This window comes from Populus euphratica, unplaced genomic scaffold, assembly GCF_000495115.2.
Source record: "Populus euphratica unplaced genomic scaffold, PopEup_1.0 scaffold365.1, whole genome shotgun sequence".
NCBI classification, from domain to species: Eukaryota; Viridiplantae; Streptophyta; class Magnoliopsida; order Malpighiales; family Salicaceae; genus Populus; species Populus euphratica.
This window is the reverse complement of record NW_011500256.1, coordinates 1-19862: the sequence shown is the minus strand read 5'-3', so window position 1 is coordinate 19862 and position 19862 is coordinate 1. Positions and strand designations below refer to the sequence as shown.

At 33.9% G+C, this 19862-nt stretch overlaps 2 protein-coding genes across 4 annotated transcripts; both read right to left on the bottom strand.

Moving 5' to 3' along the window:
* Positions 1-1524: 1524 nt before the first annotated feature.
* LOC105112787 (nuclear transcription factor Y subunit B-like) lies at positions 1525-4961 on the bottom strand. 2 transcript variants are annotated; one of them, XM_011008630.1, is made up of 7 exons: positions 4760-4957; positions 4406-4639; positions 4187-4316; positions 3942-3947; positions 3788-3862; positions 3584-3640; positions 1525-1935 (listed from the first exon to the last, which is right to left on the bottom strand). In XM_011008630.1, the coding sequence occupies exons 2-7, from the start codon at positions 4627-4629 to the stop codon at positions 1897-1899; spliced, it is 531 nt and encodes a 176-aa protein (XP_011006932.1). In that variant the 5' UTR covers positions 4630-4639; positions 4760-4957; the 3' UTR covers positions 1525-1896. The 2 variants fall into 2 exon arrangements, with proteins under 2 accessions (XP_011006932.1, XP_011006933.1); XM_011008631.1 differs by lacking the exons at positions 1525-1935; positions 3584-3640; positions 3942-3947 and having other exon boundaries at positions 3788-3865; positions 4184-4316; positions 4760-4961.
* A 5574-nt stretch (positions 4962-10535) lies between these two features.
* Positions 10536-19210, bottom strand: LOC105112786 (probable LRR receptor-like serine/threonine-protein kinase At1g67720). 2 transcript variants are annotated; one of them, XM_011008628.1, is made up of 16 exons: positions 18784-19210; positions 17252-17783; positions 16451-16956; positions 16094-16226; positions 15879-15950; positions 15706-15774; positions 15546-15617; positions 14968-15033; positions 14020-14174; positions 13693-13934; positions 12740-12866; positions 12600-12668; positions 12281-12467; positions 11722-11857; positions 10756-11120; positions 10542-10717 (listed from the first exon to the last, which is right to left on the bottom strand). In XM_011008628.1, the coding sequence occupies exons 1-15, from the start codon at positions 18848-18850 to the stop codon at positions 10788-10790; spliced, it is 2766 nt and encodes a 921-aa protein (XP_011006930.1). In that variant the 5' UTR covers positions 18851-19210; the 3' UTR covers positions 10542-10717; positions 10756-10787. The 2 variants fall into 2 exon arrangements, with proteins under 2 accessions (XP_011006929.1, XP_011006930.1); XM_011008627.1 differs by having other exon boundaries at positions 10536-11120.
* Between the last annotated feature and the right edge of the window lie 652 nt (positions 19211-19862).

Here is a 19862-nt window from a genome sequence, read left to right as displayed (position 1 = left end):
CATTAACAGAAAATTGTTTATCATGAAAATATTGGGATGTGAGTCCATCCACAACCATCCCGAGTCCGTTCACAATCATCCGAGATTCATCCACAAGTATCTCATATTCATTTACAAGTTAGAATATTGCTGATCATCCTCACACCTGTTATTATAAACTTATTCTCGAGTTAGTCGAGTTAGACGAATTGAGATGATATTTCAAATTTATGCACAATGAGTCCATCCACAACCATCCCGAGTCCGTCCACAACCATCTGAGGTTCATCCACAAGTATCTCATATTCATTCACAAGTTGGGATGTTGATGATCATCCTCACACTTATATGAATATTATAAAGTTATTCTCGAGTTAGACGAATTGAGATGAAACTCTAAATTTATGCACAAGTGTGTGTTTCGGACCTTCTACAAGCTCAAGCTGGGAAGATTATTAAATATAATTACATGTTATTATATATTATAAAAATTATAAATAAAAATATAATTGTTTTGATTTTTAATAAAATATTATATTATATTAATTATTCGTCTAAATTTTTTCCCTTTACATAGAATTGGTAACAGAATAGTCTGCCTCAAGATGTCTTTATTGAAAAAGTCAGTTATACCATCTATGATAGCATCTACAACATGCTAGTTGCAGATGCAACAAGCATGTCACAGATATCAATGGCGATTCTCTCGGTGCTCATTTCCTGATTATTTTTACACCGATGTTATTTTATAAAATAATTTTTTTAAATGTGTTAACTTACCAAACGCTAGCTTTTCATATTCAAATTCCTTTTTCATAATCTCTAAACTTTCTCATTGTTATAATTTATTGTTTATATATTTTTACAATTGCAAGATATTACAGTAAATATTCAGCAAATATTAAAAAGTCGAAATATATACATAACAGTACAGCGATCTGGGATCCACGAAAGTGATTGTTGTCTTCGTGATTGTGATGGGGATCGCGATTTCACCAAAAATATCGGAGATTTAAAAACTGTCTCTGGCTATTCATGAATCACAATCATTTGAATCCACTAGAAGAAATACGGAACAAGCAAAAGAACATGCACAGATGAACACAGCAAGTTTTACCACAAGGCTGAAATGAATAGTAAGATCGCAATAAATCAAACAAAATGTGGAGCCAGGTTTAAGTCTGGGGCATAAAATAACAACTCTTTTGCATTAAATTGGATCCAGTATCACATCAATTGCAACGCACTTAATATTAATTAACAATTAAAAATTCTGATGCTGTCCCTACGCCCAAATTGTCTAAACAATAAAAGTACGTGGTGTGAACAAAGTTTCCCGATTAGTCATCTTTTCGTATAAAAGGAAATTTTAACCACGAAGGATAAATAAAACGGAAAAAGTTCGATCTGGCCAAAGTTAAAAGTCACATCAGTTGAAATCTAGATGTTATTCGAGTCCATTCATCCTGGCATTTCTTTTCTTTTCCAGCTTGTGCTAAAGTAAAGAAATTGGAAACATTCCAGTTTTCTTAAGATCAGAGGTCATTCACTGTTTAAACCAATTATAACATTAACATAGTATGAATAAAATCACTGCATCGATTAAAAGATGCCACAGTTTTATATATAAGAACAGAGTGACAATACCCTTGCCAAGTACCCAAGTCTAAAAGACACAAGTTACAAGTTCCCATCATTTACAATAACTTCAAGAGTCATTCTACCTCTGACAAATACCCAAATTATACAATCTTACCGGAAACAACCCAGGATACAACAAATGAATAAAAACCACTCAAGCTGTCAGTGCTTACACCATACAAATGTTTTATGTTTCGAAACACTATTGGTTCTAGGAACTGGATGAGAAATTCAATACCTTCTAAATGACAGAATTCATTGTAAAAGAGCACATATCTACTCATTGCTTTGCATAGGGACCATCATGTGCTGAGCCTGCAAACATTTAGAGAAGTCCAGTAAATAAAAATACTAGACTATGAAATGGAAAGCGAAATTGTTTCATAGCAATAACTCTTTTAGTTTCATCAACCAAATCACTCTAGGATTTATATGGAGATGCAACAAACCATGAATGCTAAGAAAAAAGAGAGTACAAAGTGCAAAGAGATTACTATCAAAACAATTTAGAAACGACAATTGAAGGAAAAGATAGAGTTTACTATCAAAACAATTTAGAAACAACAATTGAAGGAAAAGATGAAGAGTAACAGTTCAAATACTGAATACTGGCTACAAACAAAACCAAATCCAAAACACCCACCCCCATCCCATGCTCTGCACATGACAGAAGTGCCAGAGTATGTGTGGGATTTTCAACACATTCACACAAAAATTAGGTTTGGGCGTGCATATCAAATTCAGAATCTCTCTTCACATAATTGTCAATGAACATGAACATATTGGAAAGTCTGAAATTACAGTTCCTCTGGTTCACATTATATTTCAGTACACTTTAACTTGAACAGGAAAGATTCAAGATGAAATAAGTCCATCTCTCATCATGTCTCAAACAATTAAAACCACAATGACTAATTGAAAACCATTTAATCTCTAGTAACTAGCCTCTAGAGCTGTATAGTTGCACTAACTACAGATCACACTCAACCACCCAGAACCCAATGGGAGTCAATATACATCTTGGGACTCGTTTGGAGTTAATCAGAGCACAGCCTAATCTATCCTATTGTTCGGATTGCTATAGATTTGTGTTTAAGTTACTTTACTACAGAACTATTAAAAATTTAAAGGAGGGGACGACAGCAATGACATGTTGCATGGTATAGGGAGTTGATGGAAATTGAGATGCTATGACGGTGGAAACTGCATGAAAGTTGATGATTTGTACAATATAGTGGTGATGGTAACTGTTTTGTATAGCAGTAAAATAAAGACAGAAAAGGTAATGGTGGCGCTGAAAACTTCATGGTAGCAATGCTGATGGCATATGGCATTAGATGGTGATAGTGTCAGCAGCAATGACAGCAGAAGGCAGGAAACGCACTGTTGGCATGGAATGCTAGCGCCATATATAACAGAATAAGGAAGCAAGGTGCTGTCATTTGGATGGAACAATGCTACAATCCCATTGATAAAGATATATCACCATATGCAAGACAGAATAATTCAACAGTTCAATAACAAAGACCTTAGGCTTGCAAACCAAAGCTGGCACACATATGCATAACCTTTCCAGGGCCCTAATCTAGCAACCAAGTGTATCTGAATAGATGTGCGTGACAGGTTGCCATGTAGCTAGCAAATAGTTCAGCCAATATAAAAACTGGAAAAGAGTTAATCCACAATAATTGACTATCCCATACATTTAATGATATAAAGCAAATCCTTTCACAGAGAAGAAGGATAATTTCTTAGGTGCTCTGATGTTAATTTACAAAGGAAGTTAAGGATCCAACCTAGCTTGATTTTCCTAGCTGTAATGAAGAAATCTTTACCACCCAAAAAAAAAAACCTATTTCCTAGCTGTTATGCTTGCTTTAATGTAATGTCCAGATGAGCAGAAATATTCCAAGAATGATTAGCACACTGTGGAGTGTGTGTGAGAGAGAGGGAGAGGGCTTACTTGAGAATTTGAATTTCCATAACTAACACCTTGTGAGAAAGAACCTTGATGAGAAATCTGGAAAATTTATTTGCCAAATATACCAATATAAGATGATTATGACAGGGTTGCTAAAAGTTTAGTACTATAAAATAAAGACGAGGTACATTGATTGACTAAAAATAAGAAATAGCAGTAACTCAGCAACATAAAGCTCCATTTCACCTGCGCATTTGGACCAGGGTGAACATCCTTTTTAGCAGATGTATCTCCAGCCTTCGCAGATCCCTTGGTATCACCCTATCAAACGCCGTATCTCATTATATATCCAAACACTCCAAAACAAGAAAATATCAAAAGCACATAATAATTGGCATACCTCCATCTGCATCGTCCATTCAATCCCCATACACATAACAACAAAAAAATCAGTCAATCATCATTTACTCAAATCGCAACAAAATCTCTATCTCGCATACTAAAGAAACAATACAAAACTGCAACCAAAATTAAATTCCAAAATCCCATTCCATATCCGTTTCTTATAATTTAAACCACCAAGCAAAATCTAACATTAAATCAGGTACAAAAATAAAATAAAAACTAGTAGAAATAAATTATCACCTCTCTGTATCGAGACAGGTAAATCTTAAGAGGATCAATATAATCCTCAAACCCTAACGTAGCCATAGCCCAAAGCAAATCATCACCATTTATCGTCTTCCTCTTTTCTCGCTGACACTTGTCACTTGCTCTACACCAAACAGAACCCTCAAAGTCAACAATTCAATCACAAATCAAACCAAAGAAAAAAACTAAATAAAATTAAATAACACCACTTACTCGCTAGTGATAAAGCTAATAAACTCCGAAACACATTCTTGAACAGTCTCTTTAGCATCCTTAGCAATCTTTCCATTAGCAGGTAGCGCTTTCTTCATAATCCTACTGATATTTGCGATCGGTAAGAACCTGTCTTGTTCACGTACATTAGAATTAGAGCGAGGACTTTGGTCTCCGCTCTCATGGCTTCCTCCCCCTGGACTCGCCGGAGCCTCTGCCGCCATATCGAAAACCCTAACTCACCACCAATAATCATAATTGATTGATCAAAACAGCAATCAGAGGAAGAGAATTTAGAGAGCGAGAGAGAGAGAGGGTAAGTGCTTGCGCGTGTGTGTGTGTTTAATTTATTACCTGTTAAAAGAAGAGGAAAAATGAGGGCGCGGATGGGAAGGGAAAATTGGATCGGACGCTGGAGAAGCGAGGAGAAAGGAGACGACTGAGATGAGAGAATGAGGTTTATCAACACCGTTGATATTTCTGTTCTTTCTCTCTCTTGTCTTTCTGGTTGTTTTTTATTTTTATTTATTTTTGTTTATTTGTTTCTGCGATTTCTCTCCGTTTCGAGATCTCGTCGATATCTTATTAGACCACGTGGTATCAGAAACTTTCGGTTTATTTTGTGCTTCCATTCATTTCACGACGTCGTTCTATCCACTCACCTCGTGTCGAACTCAAAGGCCAGCAGGAACTCGGTCTTCCTGACATGACAAAAATCATATTCGTCCCTCAACTATCACATCATTCTCAACTTAGATCTCTTAACAAAGGATATTTCCAATTACATATCTTATCCATCAAACCAACCCAATTACCCCCCCCCACCATTAAAACTTGTAACAAAAAGGGCACAATTAGACCCTTCTTTTGTTGTGATTTTAAATCCAAAAACCTAAAGCAAGTTTAAAATTATGATTTCCAATACATCATTTGTTTATTTCGTCTTTATAAAGTATTTATTTATAAATTTTATTTTTATTTAAGCATTCAAATTCCTTTTTAGTAGAGATGATCATAATGTCTTATACTCATAAAAAAAGTTATAGTATGTTTTTGGTTAAAAAAATTTATAATATATAGCCTGAAATAAATATAAAAATGAAGATATGTGTGAAAATTAGCTATAAGTAGTATAAAAATAAAATATTATAAATCTATAAAAAAAATTATATAACACGCAACAAAAAGGAAATTATAGATGTAAAATGTGAAAATAATGGAATCTCAATCTTTTTAAGTCTTTTGATTATTTAGTAAAATCAATCTACTTTAATACCTTATAATTTACTCTTGCAGCAAGTAATATCAAAGCCTTTAAACCTCTACATAAGGTCATGGCTCCCTACAAGACACAAGATATTAGTCGGTTTGAAGAAACTTGTCCATGTGTTGTTAAAGACATTTAATCTAATCTAAAAGCATTACAATTACAGATAAAAATAAAATTATTTTAAATGGCTAGAGATTAAGAAGAAATAATCTAAATGATTTTTGAAATATAAAAGCTTACTTAATAATTTTGGTTTATTTTAACAACATCATCCATCCCTTACTTATCTCTCTCCTCAAGTTGTCTCTAATGGTGCTACCTAAAAAGCAATTTAAACTCTTAATAAGCCATCCTCTTATCACCATCATAATAATTACTATATTGTAGTTTTAATGAACCTAGAAGGCCTATGACTTTTCTTCTATTAGTGGTGAATATGTCAACAAAAGAATGTGTAAAACAAATTAGTTTATTGACATGGAATCCATGGATACGGGGAAAAAAGGGGGAAAAAGAAAAAACAAGGGTAAAATATCTTTTATTTTATTTATTAAGATAGTTTCCCATGGAATCCATGGATACGGGGAAAAAAGAAAAAACAAGGGTAAAATATCTCTTATTTTATTTATTAAGATAGTTTACACTAGCATTAAACTTAAGTTAGATCTTTTAAAGATATTGTTCTTACTTAGAAAGAGTACAACCTAACTTTATATAGTAGATTTGGCGGTGGGTGGAACCTTTAGCTATTATCAAGAATTTATAACAAATTGTTAATTTGAAGTTATATATTAAAAACTTTGAAGTGTTGTTGAACCAAGCAAAATTAAATGAAAAACAAGTCTTTTATCATGGATCAATCATTATGTTTCACGTAAAATAACTTGATGAAGTTTATGATTTGGTTAGAGTTTAAAAAATTACTACAAACTTTACAATTCAAAATAAATCCATTTACACCAAAAATAAATATCTATATGTCAAACATAGAAGAATGATGGTTGTTCATATAAAACAGGGAAAGAAGTTGAAATCTATTGAGTGTAGCGAAATTAACCACTTTGGAAGAGTTTTGATTGTCTAGGATAATTAACAAAATAGTTAAACAGGTGATCAATGGTCACAACTGACCAAAAAAATCAATTTATCACAAGAGTTTGAACACATACAAAGAATCAAAAAGCTTAATTCTTTTTAAAATGAAGGTCCTCACCAAAATAACTAATCAAAAGTTATATTTTAGTTTAAGATTCATATGGATATAAATAAAGAGGAAGTTTAGTTTATATTGGGATTCAATAAATTCTTCTTATTGGATACCAATATTTATGTAGAATTAGAGTTATATATTTAGATAAGATTCAAACTCTATACCAATATATTAAATATCTATCAAATGCTTAACAAATGCTTTGTCCACTCATATTATTTATCTATCAACAAAAAGAAAACTCTCGTATTTCCCTTAAAAAAACATTAAAAGAGCTAAGAATGAGTATTTCTAATATGATGAAAAATATTCCCCTAGTTATCAATTAAAAATAAACAATTGTACTCCATTCATATAATGGAAAAAATCGCTAATAAAGATAAGGATGAGGAAATTATGTTAAATAAAAATATAATAACATTGATGTGTATGCATTATACTTCAATTAATGTTCCTAAAGGTATTGTAATGGTTCATACCTTATAAGTTAAAAGAAGAGTAAACAAATGAACTTTTTATATTTTAGTATATTTGATAGTATTCAACCTTTTGAATCTTGAAACTACTAACAAACTTAATTGCAATTTATCTCTAATTAAAACTATTATTATATTGGAGGTTTGTGATAAACACAAGATAGTTTTATAATGCGATTTGTAAAAGGTTTTAATTGACTATGTTATAACTCGATTTTTTATCCTTTAATTTTGTATATATTTTGATAAAATTAGAAAAATCCTAAAAATATATTTTTTAGTAATTTTAGTTAATTTTAAACATTTTTATTTAGTTTTTATATGTAAAAATACTACTACTACTATTACTACTACTAATAATAATAATCAAAATAAAAATAAAAAAATCATGAAAACCAAAAAACTAATAATAATAATAAAAATAAAAAAAAATCATGAAAACCAAAATAAAATAAAATAGGTGGGGTTGAAATTGAGCCTCAAAGGAAAAAATAAAGTTTCTTGGTCACAATTGAGGATTAAATTAAGAAGAAAATTGAGAAATGAAGTTAATTTGATTTAATTTGGCTAAGGCTAAAAGAAATTTGAAGTCCAAGATAATTTTGAAATAAATAGCCAACTTAGATATTAATGAAGAGCATAATCGAAGAACAAGATCAAAATCAAGAATTAAATTGGTTAAAATTATATAATTTTAGGAATTAATGATGAATATGCAATAAATGGTTAAATTTGAAGGTCTAAATTGATTCATTTAGAAACACAATTGAAAAGAAAGATGATTTAGGACAATTTAAAAAATGCAAAGCTAAAGACTATAATGAAAATGAAGAAATATCTTAGAGATTAATTGATTATTTATATAACTTTATTTCAATCAAATCAATTCAGTCCAATAAATTCCAATTAGATTTAACTGAATTGAATTAGTTTAATTCAGCCCATCTAATTCATATTCTCAATTTATCCAATTTAGTTCAAATTAACAAAACCCCAAATCCCAACAATTGAATTTAGATTATCTAATTACAATCCTAACATTTAAATCCAGATTCCAATCTTCTAATTTCATCTTCTCAACCCCAAAATTTCAGACTAAATTCTCAATCAAATCTCTAGAAATCAAGTCCCATAAATCATTCTAAACAACATTTATTCTAGTATTTTCTTTCCATAAAATATTTTAGGTTTATTTGCATGTTGTATTTAATTTTAATAGTACTTTGAATAATTTTACCCATAGCTTGCAAGATATGAGGATGATTCATTTCTAATGAAAGATCAAGGGAACATACCCAAGTAATAGCTATCTTGATTATGTTTTTAGAAGCCTTAAAAGAGCAATCATATGATCGAATTGTCAATGATTAATTAAAATTGCCCAAGCTCCTCCAACCAATATATACAAATAATTGTTCTTATTTGAGAATTGAACTGAGAAATAGTCACTCATGAAGTCTATCATGATTTGCAATCTAATGAAATTAAAATACTCGTATTGTATGTGTAAAATATTTATTGATGTTTTATAATATATTATATTTAATTTTGTTGTAAAATTTTTTATTTTGTATTTATTATTATTTTCATGAAATAACAAGTTGAAATTCAATAAAAACAATTTCGTGTCATTAAGTAGTGTCGGTAATTGTTTTATAAATCTAGGGAATGATTATGAAGATACACCTAATTAAAAAAGTATTAGCCATTGAGAAAGATAGATCGGGAACCACTGACCCAGTGACCCGATTCGGGACCAAATATATGCAGGGAGGTGCCACCATGATCGGACCAAATCAGGTGGCCTGAGGTTTGAAAGAAGCGATGGGGTTCTGATGTCTCGAAAAGAAAGAACAAATCGATCACTGATGGGTTGCCCAGCAAGATCCATGCTGAAAAACCACATGATTTTTGCTTAATCTTAGCGTGCAAGGACGGATGGTCCACTAGACACTAGGCATAGACTAGAAGACTTCTCGGCCAACCTCGCGACATCCAAAGCAGCCACCATTCCCTGTCTCTGTCACTCAGCATCCCCGCTGTCAGCTCACATGATTGCTGGCTTAGAGCATCTCCAATCCAAAATGTTATTTTGAAAAGCTAAATTAATAAAATAGCATTTTGAATAGTATAAATATAGCTTATCTTACCATATCTATTCCAATGGAAAAAAGCCATTTGAAGAGCCATTTATATTAGAGTGAAAAAAATAAATGTTTTATTATTTTTTAATATTGTTTAATGCTATTTTTTTCCACATGTCTACATTTAATTGGTCTATTTTTTTAGTGGTCCCACTTTGTTGGTTTTGGCTCTTTAAAGAGATATGTAGAAATAGCATTTGTGGGAGAGAAGAGGCATTTTAACATTTTGTTTGGCTTCTCCATTGGAGTGTGTAAAACAAACAAAAAAAAGCCAAAATATTAATTTTTTATTTTTAGCTATCCATTTGGCTTCTCCATTGGAGATGCTCTTAGGACAATAATTCCAGCGCAAACGGACAGAGATGGTAAGAGTTTACACCCCCACTTCATTACAATACAAAAGACGTAACTCTGCTGCTAAATGGCCTGTTCACTAACGTATTGAGAGCATGATGAAGTTATTTTTAAAAGTATTTTTTATTTAAAAATATATTATAATAATATATTTATATTTTAAAAAGATTATTTTTAATTTTTTATATTAAAATGATTTAAAAACATAAAAAATATTAATTTAAATAAAAAATATAAATTTTTTAAAAAACACTTTTAAAACATAAAAATAAATAGAAAATGCCTTTACATCTTCTTTTTTTCACCAATCAATTTATTTTTTTAATACACTACATTACTTTATATTTGAGCTTGAGAAATTGCTTTTGTTAAATTACTATGAGCTTCTCAAGGTGTTAAAAAAATAAAACAAATGCTTAATTTTTCAAGCATAACAATATTTTTATTATGCATCTAATATGAAAAAATTAAAGAACAAAGAATTGCTCATTAATATCCAACGAAAATAAAATTGCTTTTCTTTAAATTTTTTGATTGATTTTCTATATTATTTGATCATATTTGTTGCTACATCGCCAAAAGAACTCCTCGCTGCAACAAGCAGGCACGCAGGCCACCAGCTAGTTGAACAACTAAACCGTGTGAAAGAGGCCTCATTTTCCAGACATTGATGGGATTTATAGCATGGAAACGGGAGGATCCATTTATTCATTGCCATATGAGGGTAAATTTACAACACAATGAGAATGTATATAATTTGCAAGCTCAAAATTTACACGTTCAAAGCTCTTGCTCTTGCTTGAAACCTAAAGGATCGATTCGATTTTTGAATTCAGCACTATAAATCCTAGACCAAAAGAAATTGGACGACAAGAACCCAAAACTGCCGGCAGTGGAAATGTAATTATAAGGCTGAGCATGAAAAGAATTATCTGGCGGTTGGCCGTGCAATGGACTCGTCAAGCGCCAGGCAATTCTCAGTTCCACCCAAGTCCAAAGAACCCAGGAGGAATGAAGACTGAACAGAATTTCTGGACATTTCATCAGAGACGCCTCTTGCTGCTGTCACCTCCCTTTCAATTGAGATAGCATCTTGGATCTCCTTGAGAACTTCTGAAATAGATGGCCTCATGTGACCATGAGGCTGGACACACGTCAAAGCTTTCTCTGCTATCTTCCACATTGACTGGATGTCAAATTCATCACATAGAGAGGGATCAATGATTCCTTGGATATCCCCACTCTCAATGTGTAATTTTGCCTGCCATACAATTATTTAAGTCCATCAACAGCAATAGAAATTTCCAGAAGTGAAAAGAATGAGGTTCTCAAGGAAATGTAGCAAACTTTTTTGTGACAACAACCACGCTGAATGTCTAAAGCAGGAAATAAGGAACATTTCCAAATATGATTAACTCGGCATTCAAATGAATGATCTCAACCTCTTCCAGGAACAAACTGAAAGTGAAAAATTAATCTGAAGTAAAAGACCCTTTAAAAGCTGTAACCCAGCATTCAACTTGAGTCTATTCGACGACCTTGCTTTGGTTGAAATCATCTTATGACTTTAATCTACAAGTTACAGATTTAAGAAAAAGTTTGCTTGAAGCTTCGATCTTGACTTTGAACAAATTTTGTTGAAGAGAAAAGATAGAGACACAAGGCACGTTTATAATAATAACACCAATCATATTTATTCAGCTTAAAGCATTTTGCCGAGAGCAACTTAGAATAAGTAATGCTAAATGTGAATTTAATTTAGATGGTTAGAATTGGTTGTTCGGGTAATGATCATCAATGATGAAGTTCCCAAAGACACATGGTTAAAATTCCAAGCCACTATGAACAATCAACAAGCTTACCCATTGCACTATGTTGCGACAATTTATACCAAAGCTCTCGTTAGATATGGCTTCTTGACCAGACATCAGCTCCAGGAGAATGACACCAAAACTATAAACATCGCTCTTGTTTGTTAACTGTTGCGAGATGTAATACCTGTGTAACAGAGCAAAAATTATCAATGCAATGTGATAACTGTTGAAGCACCCATGTCGGTGGAAAGTGTTTGCCGAACTCATACTCAATCTTGACTCAAGGTTCTCACTGCAGTTGTAAATATCTTTTTCTATAAGAAACAAGATTGTGGCTAGTTAAAAACCATGAAAAAACACATCTATGGCTAATAGAGAGTGTGTAGCAGAGTTCTAGATACAACTGTCTTGTCTCAAACTTAAATATAACCTTACCATTTTATCTGCCTGAATGTTGTTAGCAGATTATTAGTAAGGTTATTCACTTCAAACTATGGTATTTTAAGGTTTAAAATCATCTAACAATGCAGCAGCAGCAGCATAATCAATTCTCCCAGATCATACTGCTTAAATCCATCTATCATAAAATTACAGAAAAGAACCTTACTCGGGATCCAAATACCCTACGGTGCCTCGAACTATGCTTGAGACATGTGAAGCTCCATCTACTGCAAGTTTTGAAAGGCCAAAATCTGCAACCTTCGCTCTCATGTTTTTGTCAAGAAGAATATTGCTGGTTTTTAAATCCCTATGTATAATGGCTGGAACACAGCCTGTATGAAGATATTCAATCCCTGAACAAGTACGAAAACAAAATCATTTCAACTCTTCAACTTCAAGTCTTACTTAAGTTATAGGCTTCACCATAGTGAAGGATAGATAATATGTTAGAAACAGAAAAAGGGAAACAATGGCTTATGATAAACCTTTTGCAGCATCTTCAGCTATCTCAAGGCGCTTGATCCAACTAATACTTCTTCCGTGTTTTAATGGACCTGCCAAAGTGTAAAAAAAGTAGTGAGTGTCAAAATTTAAATTGGTCCAATTCAAAAACACTTGAAATTACCGTAAAGATGTTCCTTAAGTGTTCCATTGTGCATGAACTCATAAACAAGCATACTCTTCCCAACTTCTTGACAAAATCCAAGAAACTGTACCAGGTTTCTGTGATGTATCCTTGAAAGAAGACTCACCTGTGCAAATGCAAAAACAAATTGATTCACAGTTTCAGCTCCAACTGAAAAATATACTACTGAATACAGCATGACTCTCAAACCAACTAAATTGTCAGAGAACAATATTCATTTTAAAAAAGATGTGCACGACGTTCAAAAAAACATATGCATGTTTCCATATCAGCTTCAATTCTTAAACAGTTTATAAAATCAGTTAAATAATATAACGGATTTTATCCATTTATTTAACCAGGTACTCACAATACTAGGAAATTTAGGGACTTGTTAATTTTCCTTCGTCTAAAACCCAATGGAAACTATCATTAGAGGATAAGGAGCTCAACTGTTGCATGTTCTACAAGTTCATGAATCCTCATCTATCTTACTGAATTTTTTCCAAAGCAGATCCAGGTAATTTGATTTATAAGGCTAAGTCAATCCTGTCGAAATTTAGATAACATATAGCACTGCCAGTAGGAACTTAGTTTACAAGAAAAAATATAAATGCTAAATCTTACAGATTCAACCGGGCTGGGAGCTGCACAAGAATGTTTGGAAGCCAAAATGACAACATAATTCTTTTATAAGAAGTACTTAATGCATTTTCTAACAAGGGTCAGGACCAATGGCATCTTGTTAGGAACAAGAATCCTCTGTACATTCAGTGGTTAACCAATTCTAACCAGCAAATGACTATAATAGAGTAAAATCATATGAACCTTCCAGCTGCAATTTAGTTGAGCGATAACAAACACGATCTAGCATTCAAAGAATATGAATTTAAGTATCCTCATTTACAATAGCAATTTAGTTATTGAATAAAGTTCAGTAAGGTGGAATTTACCTCATTTGAAAACTCTCGGTTTCCCTGGTAGGAATTGCTAGTTAGAACTTTCACTGCAATTTCCCTTCCATCATTCATTTTTCCATAGTACACAACTCCAAAACCTCCAGAGCCTATTTTCTTCTCAAACTTTTTTGTAGCATCTTCAATCTCAAAGGATGTGAAACAGTGAGCAGCTTCTCCAGGAGCATTAATCAAGGTAGAAACTACCCTTTGCCCAGGCAGGGAATCCCGAAGTTGTTCTAAAAAAGACAAGTTACATATGTTTTATCTTCTGAGAAGTCCGGTAGGCTGGACAAAAACTTCAAAATTGTTTTATAGCCATACCTGGGTCAGGGTGTCTTTTCTTTCCTTTTTGCATGAACAAGCAAGACACTAATGTAGTTATCAGAAGAACAGCAGCTCCAACTGACGAACCGATAATAATAACCATGTGCCTCCCTCTTCTGGCTCCTTCATGAAGATTTATGTTTCCAGAGTAGCTGTGATTATACCAAGAAAACCAGAGTTGAACATATTTGGTTTAAACACCCAAAAATGTGATTTTATACAGGAGATGTATAAAATCTCCATTGACGTGAAGAAACCAGGTGGAAAAGGGTGTATCACAGAAACTTCGGACTAGGACTCTTGGGGTTAAATGTTATTGGACTAGCATGTCCCTGGACCATTATAAATGTGGGAAAGCCAACTTGGAGGTCCTGTGTGGGATTGAAGCACCAAAACCCCAGTTCAGTGAGCCAAGTGAAAAGAGATTTGAGTGGGAAGATTATGGTACTATGACAGGGTGAAAGTAAGCCTGATTGTATGAGGTTGTCTATCACATACCTTATTTCATGGAGCCTCTAAATCAATTCCTACTTCTGACTAGTCCTTTTGGGATTATGCACAGATGTGAGCAACAGATTTTTAGGGAAAATTACAAAGGAGGAATGATAAAAGAATATGGGACACTGAAGTATTGAAAGACCTAATGACACATATAACAAACAAATTGGAAATCCTCAATTAAAAAGACCAACACACTAAACCACATGCAGTTGTTAATAGTTACTTCAATTGACTATGGCTATGTACTTATTATGTCTAGAAGTAGTTGAATAGCTTCTCATTATGGTTGGAAATATTACAATAAAACATTGTAGTCTAAATAAAGAATTCTCTGTCCATGATCAATACTATGCAAAATTCAGCAAATTAATAAACTATTGCAAAGTGGGGTGTGGATGTGCCCGTGAACGCGTATGTGGGTGTGAGAGAGAGAAAGAGACTCACTTCAAAACCACCTTTCTACCAAGACCTGATGGTATTGTTCCGGATAACATATTATTTTGCACATACCTGCAATTATCCCAGGTGTTGGGCATATAAATTATTTTACTAAAGGAAAAAACAGAATAAAGTACAGTGAAATGAATTATTTACTTAGACAAGTAATTTTCTATTTCCTTACCAAAAAATATATCATATAAAGTTGTGACATCGCTTCCAATCATCATTCATCAATCACAGCAGAAATATATATTAATTATTAAACTCTCATGAGAGATTTATTAGAGAATAGTATAAATCATTTCTTGAGACCTCAGTTAATAGTTTAAACTTTGGATTAAAATGATTATTTAATATGATATCAATCATATTGACCAAACGATCACGAGTTCAAATTTCACCACCTCATTCTAATTAATAAAAAAAAATAAGCACAAGACAATGTGAGTTTGTGTAAGTTTCAAGTCCAAAAGGCTTTCATTTGAGGGGATGTGTTAAAAAATAATATAAATCATAACTTGAAACCTTACCTAACAACTTAAGCTTTGATTTAAAATGGTATCCAAGTTATGATAACTTACAGTTCCCTCAAATTTGGTAGGTTCACCAAGGAGGATGGCAGCTCACCCGTCAACTGATTGTTCTCAAGATGACTATCAGATATGTATCATCTTGTTAGGTTAACATTTTAATAAAAACAAATATTAAACACCATGATTAAGAAAATCCATCCAGCATTACATGATCTCCAAGTCTGTGCACCCAGTAAAATCAGGAATTGGACCGGTTAATGAATTTCCATCAAGCCATCTGCACACAAGACAAGTGGATATGATCATGTGGGGGCTATTACAGCAGTGTAACTTGAAATTGAATCCATCATCCAGCCACAAGATAAGCAGCTGGAAACTTACAATTCAACTAAACCTGTCAACTTCGTCAAGTCTGAAGGAACACTCCCAGACAAATTCTTGCTAGACAAGGAGCTGCCAATCCAGGTACACAGAAGTTATTTCAACCATATGAATGCAAGATCCTCCTCATACACTGTGAGGGACTTAACTTGGATATATGAAGGAATGGATCTGAAAATGCATAAAATAAAATCATAAAAGAGATAAATCATTACAGCTTAACAATCCTTGGCCTTGCTTCAGAGTTGCACTGCACCCATGACCATGGAACTGGGAGGCATGGGTCACCACCTTCTTGTGCCCAATCTGCTGTTGAGTAGAGTAAAATCACACCAGAAATAACATCTCCTGCACCTCATGCAAATTTAGTATCAGAAGCGCTTTAGGTTTCAAATTTTCAAATTAACATGTGATGTGTTTGGTAATCTGCTTCATGGAAAAATGGAAAATAGCAATGTCAAATTAACAGAACTTATGCTTCAAACACAGTTTAAAACACCAAGACTTCAGGTCTTCAGCTAAAGTTCAGTCAAAATTATAGGAGTGCATGCAAGGAATATTGTTCTACTAACCATCCAGAGAACCATCATTTTTCTCAAGATACTTGTTTATCTCCATAGCATTCAGAAGTGGTCCCCTGGAAGAATCGGAAGTCTTTCCAAATCTAAAAGATAATACAAAGGGTAGGGATAGGTTGGTATATCCAGGTTCATAGAGACGGTATTTTCCTTGAGCATTTTCTTCAATATTGACAACAGCTTTGCTCATATCAGGGTACCCTGGGAGTACCAGCCTGAATTTTCTGGTCTCAGTGGGATCCAGATCTTCAATTTCAGCAAAGTATGTGCAAGCCCACCCAAAACCAGGAAAACCATCCAAATTCAACCGATACGTGAGTGACCCATTTGTGCCAACTACAGCTGTTTGCATCACTTTCTCAGGAGGCCTTTCATCAACGTTGACGTTAATTGGCATGTCAGTTGAAACTTTCTTGGTACCAGCAGCAACATCAACTAGATAATTCGCTTTCTTCACAGAGTCTGACTCCCATATTCTATCATAAGGGTCATCAGGATACCTGGAAAAAAAGAAGTTATATTATTTAATGCACGCGTACACGTGTCAAAAGATTTGTGTCTGAAGGAAAAATTGATATATTACTCTTGAAGCAGCAACAAATTTGGGAGATAAAGTATTTCAACTATGAGGAATAGAGGTATTTCTGTGTATCATTTAAGTTTGTACAATTTAATGTGCTTTTTTATTCTCTATCTCAAATTATAAGCAAATGTTGCTTGAAAAAGCATTCAGATAAATGTACATCAGTAAAAATTAAATTATGTTGCATCTTGAACCAGATATTTAGAGCATACCTAACCGGATCCACGCTATCAGCACCAAAATTGATTCTGGCAGACACGCTGAGATAAAACTGGTTTTCAAATTCTGTAAAATAAACTGACCCATTGAATTGTCGGAGCTCAAGGGTAGATATGAACGGCTGCCCAGTTGTAGCATTGGATAGGCATACACTGATAGAAGAACTTGTAGCCAGAAATATTAGCTCTATAGATTCTATGGTATTAGCATCAGAAATGACAATGGTAGACCAATGAGTTGGCCCAATAGAAATGTCAAATTTTGGATAGACATTATTGTTGTCAAAGTCACCATACAAGAATGTTGCCCTTAAAAGGTATCTCGTCCTACTTGTAACATCCAATCTATAACAGTACTTCCTGGAATCTGCAGGGAAATGTCTCACTGTAGTGTATTGCTTCCGTGTCTCATTTGCAACTGATATGCTTGCTACTTCTCCATAAATAAAATTAACATCTGAAGTCCATGATAATCCAAGTGCATCAGTGAAGTTTGCCGGGCCACCACAGTCCAAACTCAGAAAACCTGTTTTAGTTCAAGCATATTCACATTATTAGGTTAAAAAGAAAATCACATTGTTGTCCGTATACAGAAACAGGATTTTCATGCCAGAAACACGCACAAGCAAGCAAATGCAGTGCGGAGAGAGGGGATTCTGGTCAATATTTTGCTATTTCACTTCCCAGGCTAACATGTGTGCATGCATGTCATAACATCTTATTCAAGCAAACATCTGTCAGAATTGAATTAAGCATTTTTCAAGTATTGATTACATTTTCATGTGCCAGATACGTTGCTAGTTGCAGCATCTCCGTGAAGATGCAACCAATAAAAAGTTGCACTATACGCGCCCATACTCAAATAACTCAGCCTTGTATATACCAAATGGGCGGCTCACTCATGTTATTAAGCAACTAATGTCTCTAACCTGGACTAAATCTCCCCAAATTTTGCTACTTTAATTTTATTGCCTTGGTGGTTGTGATTTTCATCTAACAACTCCAAGTAGAGGTAATTAGAAAAAACTTTACCAATTAGAAGAGATTCCAGTCTTCTAGACACGACATAGAAACAAGAAGATTTAAGTCTCCCAGCCATAAATATATATTTTTAATCAAAACTATAAATAGTTTATGAATTGCAGCTGCTTTGTCAAAAAATTTAATGCATCAAAACTAAAACCCCACATAAATTTCTTTGTTTGCCAGTCTCTAACCAAAACATCTATCAAATTCCATTCCTATATACGGTATGTAAAAAAAAAAACACTAGACAAACCAAAACAAAGCTCTTTTCTTTTTCATTTTCTTTCTTCTTCTTAACCTTATAGCTCAATAAAATTCGCGTCTTTGAATCTCATCTTCAATAGAATCAAGAAGAGCAAAGCAATCAACAACAAAAACAAACGAAAACGTTGAGTCAAGTATGGAGTTATTGTGATGCTAATATAACAACACTACTCATATGCATGTTACATAGCTTATAAAAAAAAAAATATTACGCAGAGAGTGGGGGAGAGTGGTACCCAGTTGAGCAGAGGAGGCGTGAAAGAAAAGAAGAAGAGAGAAAAGAAGCAGAAGCCAAGACCCCATGTTCTCTCGACCGACTGTGTTAGATCAGAAGCCCATAAAAATAAAATCAAAAAGATGGCAAAGCCAGATAAAGAAACAACAGAACAAAACAATAAAGGAGAGAAGGGCCACTCTTCTCTTTACATGGATTCAAAAAACAAAAGGCAGAGGTTTTCTTTGAATTATTTTATAGTGCCATACATAGAAAAATAAATGGTGGTATCTTGTAGCAGTATGTTTTGAGAATGAGAGTGTGAATGTGTAAGTGAATGATTTGGAGAGAGAGAGCGCGGAAGAGGGTAAGAGTCCTCTGGTGCTTCGGTCATGGAATCATAGAACATGCTGTGATCTCTCTGCTTTTTTCACTTTCACTTTGGGAATGGTGGCAAGTGAAGTGGAGAGTTGGCCCTGTGGGGACCCTAAAAGTGGCTTTATGTGGTTAATTTAGACTCTTTTTTTTTTTTTTTTTTTTTTTTTTTTTTTTAGATTAACGTGGGTGTCCGGGCCAGCTTGCGCGCACCACGACTAATCCCACGGGCCCTGAAGTTAACGACCATGTAAGCCTCCAGTGGCCATCATATGAGCAACCAAGGACTCGAACCTGAGACCACAGAGGGAGCAAACCCCTTGATCCCAAGTCCTTACCACTTGGCTACCACCTAGATGGTTTTGATGATGATATTATTATTATTATTATTATTTAGATTAACGCGGGTGTCCGGGCCAGCTTGCGCGCACCACGACTAATCCCACGGGCCCTGAAGTTAACGACCATGTAAGCCTCCAGTGGCCATCATATGAGCAACCAAGGACTCGAACCTGAGACCACAGAGGGAGCAAACCCCTTGATCCCAAGTCCTTACCACTTGGCTACCACCTAGATGGTTTTGATGATGATATTATTATTATTTTTTTTTATTTACGCGTGTGGTGTCCGGGCCAGCTTACGCGCACCACGACTAATCCCCACGGCCCACTGAACATCTTGCAAGCCCAGTAAGCAGGTAAGGCACCGCGGGAGTGACAGACGTAC

Bases quoted from the DNA above. Each gene is read 5' to 3' on its own strand.
- LOC105112787 (XM_011008630.1), bottom strand. From the start codon at position 4,629: ATGGCGGCAGAGGCTCCGGCGAGTCCAGGGGGAGGAAGCCATGAGAGC. The intron at 3,641-3,787 runs GTGAAATGGAGC...TAAATTTTCCAG, and splicing joins ACCCTGGTCCAAATGCGCAG to ATTTCTCATCAAGGTTCTTT. The intron at 1,936-3,583 runs GTAAGCCCTCTC...AAATGTTTGCAG, and splicing joins ATGGAAATTCAAATTCTCAA to GCTCAGCACATGATGGTCCC.
- LOC105112786 (XM_011008627.1), bottom strand. From the start codon at position 18,850: ATGGGGTCTTGGCTTCTGCTTCTTTTCTCTCTTCTTCTTTTCTTTCAC. The intron at 17,784-18,783 runs GTACCACTCTCC...GAACTAAAACAG, and splicing joins CGCCTCCTCTGCTCAACTGG to GTTTTCTGAGTTTGGACTGT. The intron at 14,175-14,967 runs GTGAGTCTCTTT...GTATAATCACAG, and splicing joins GGTAGAAAGGTGGTTTTGAA to CTACTCTGGAAACATAAATC.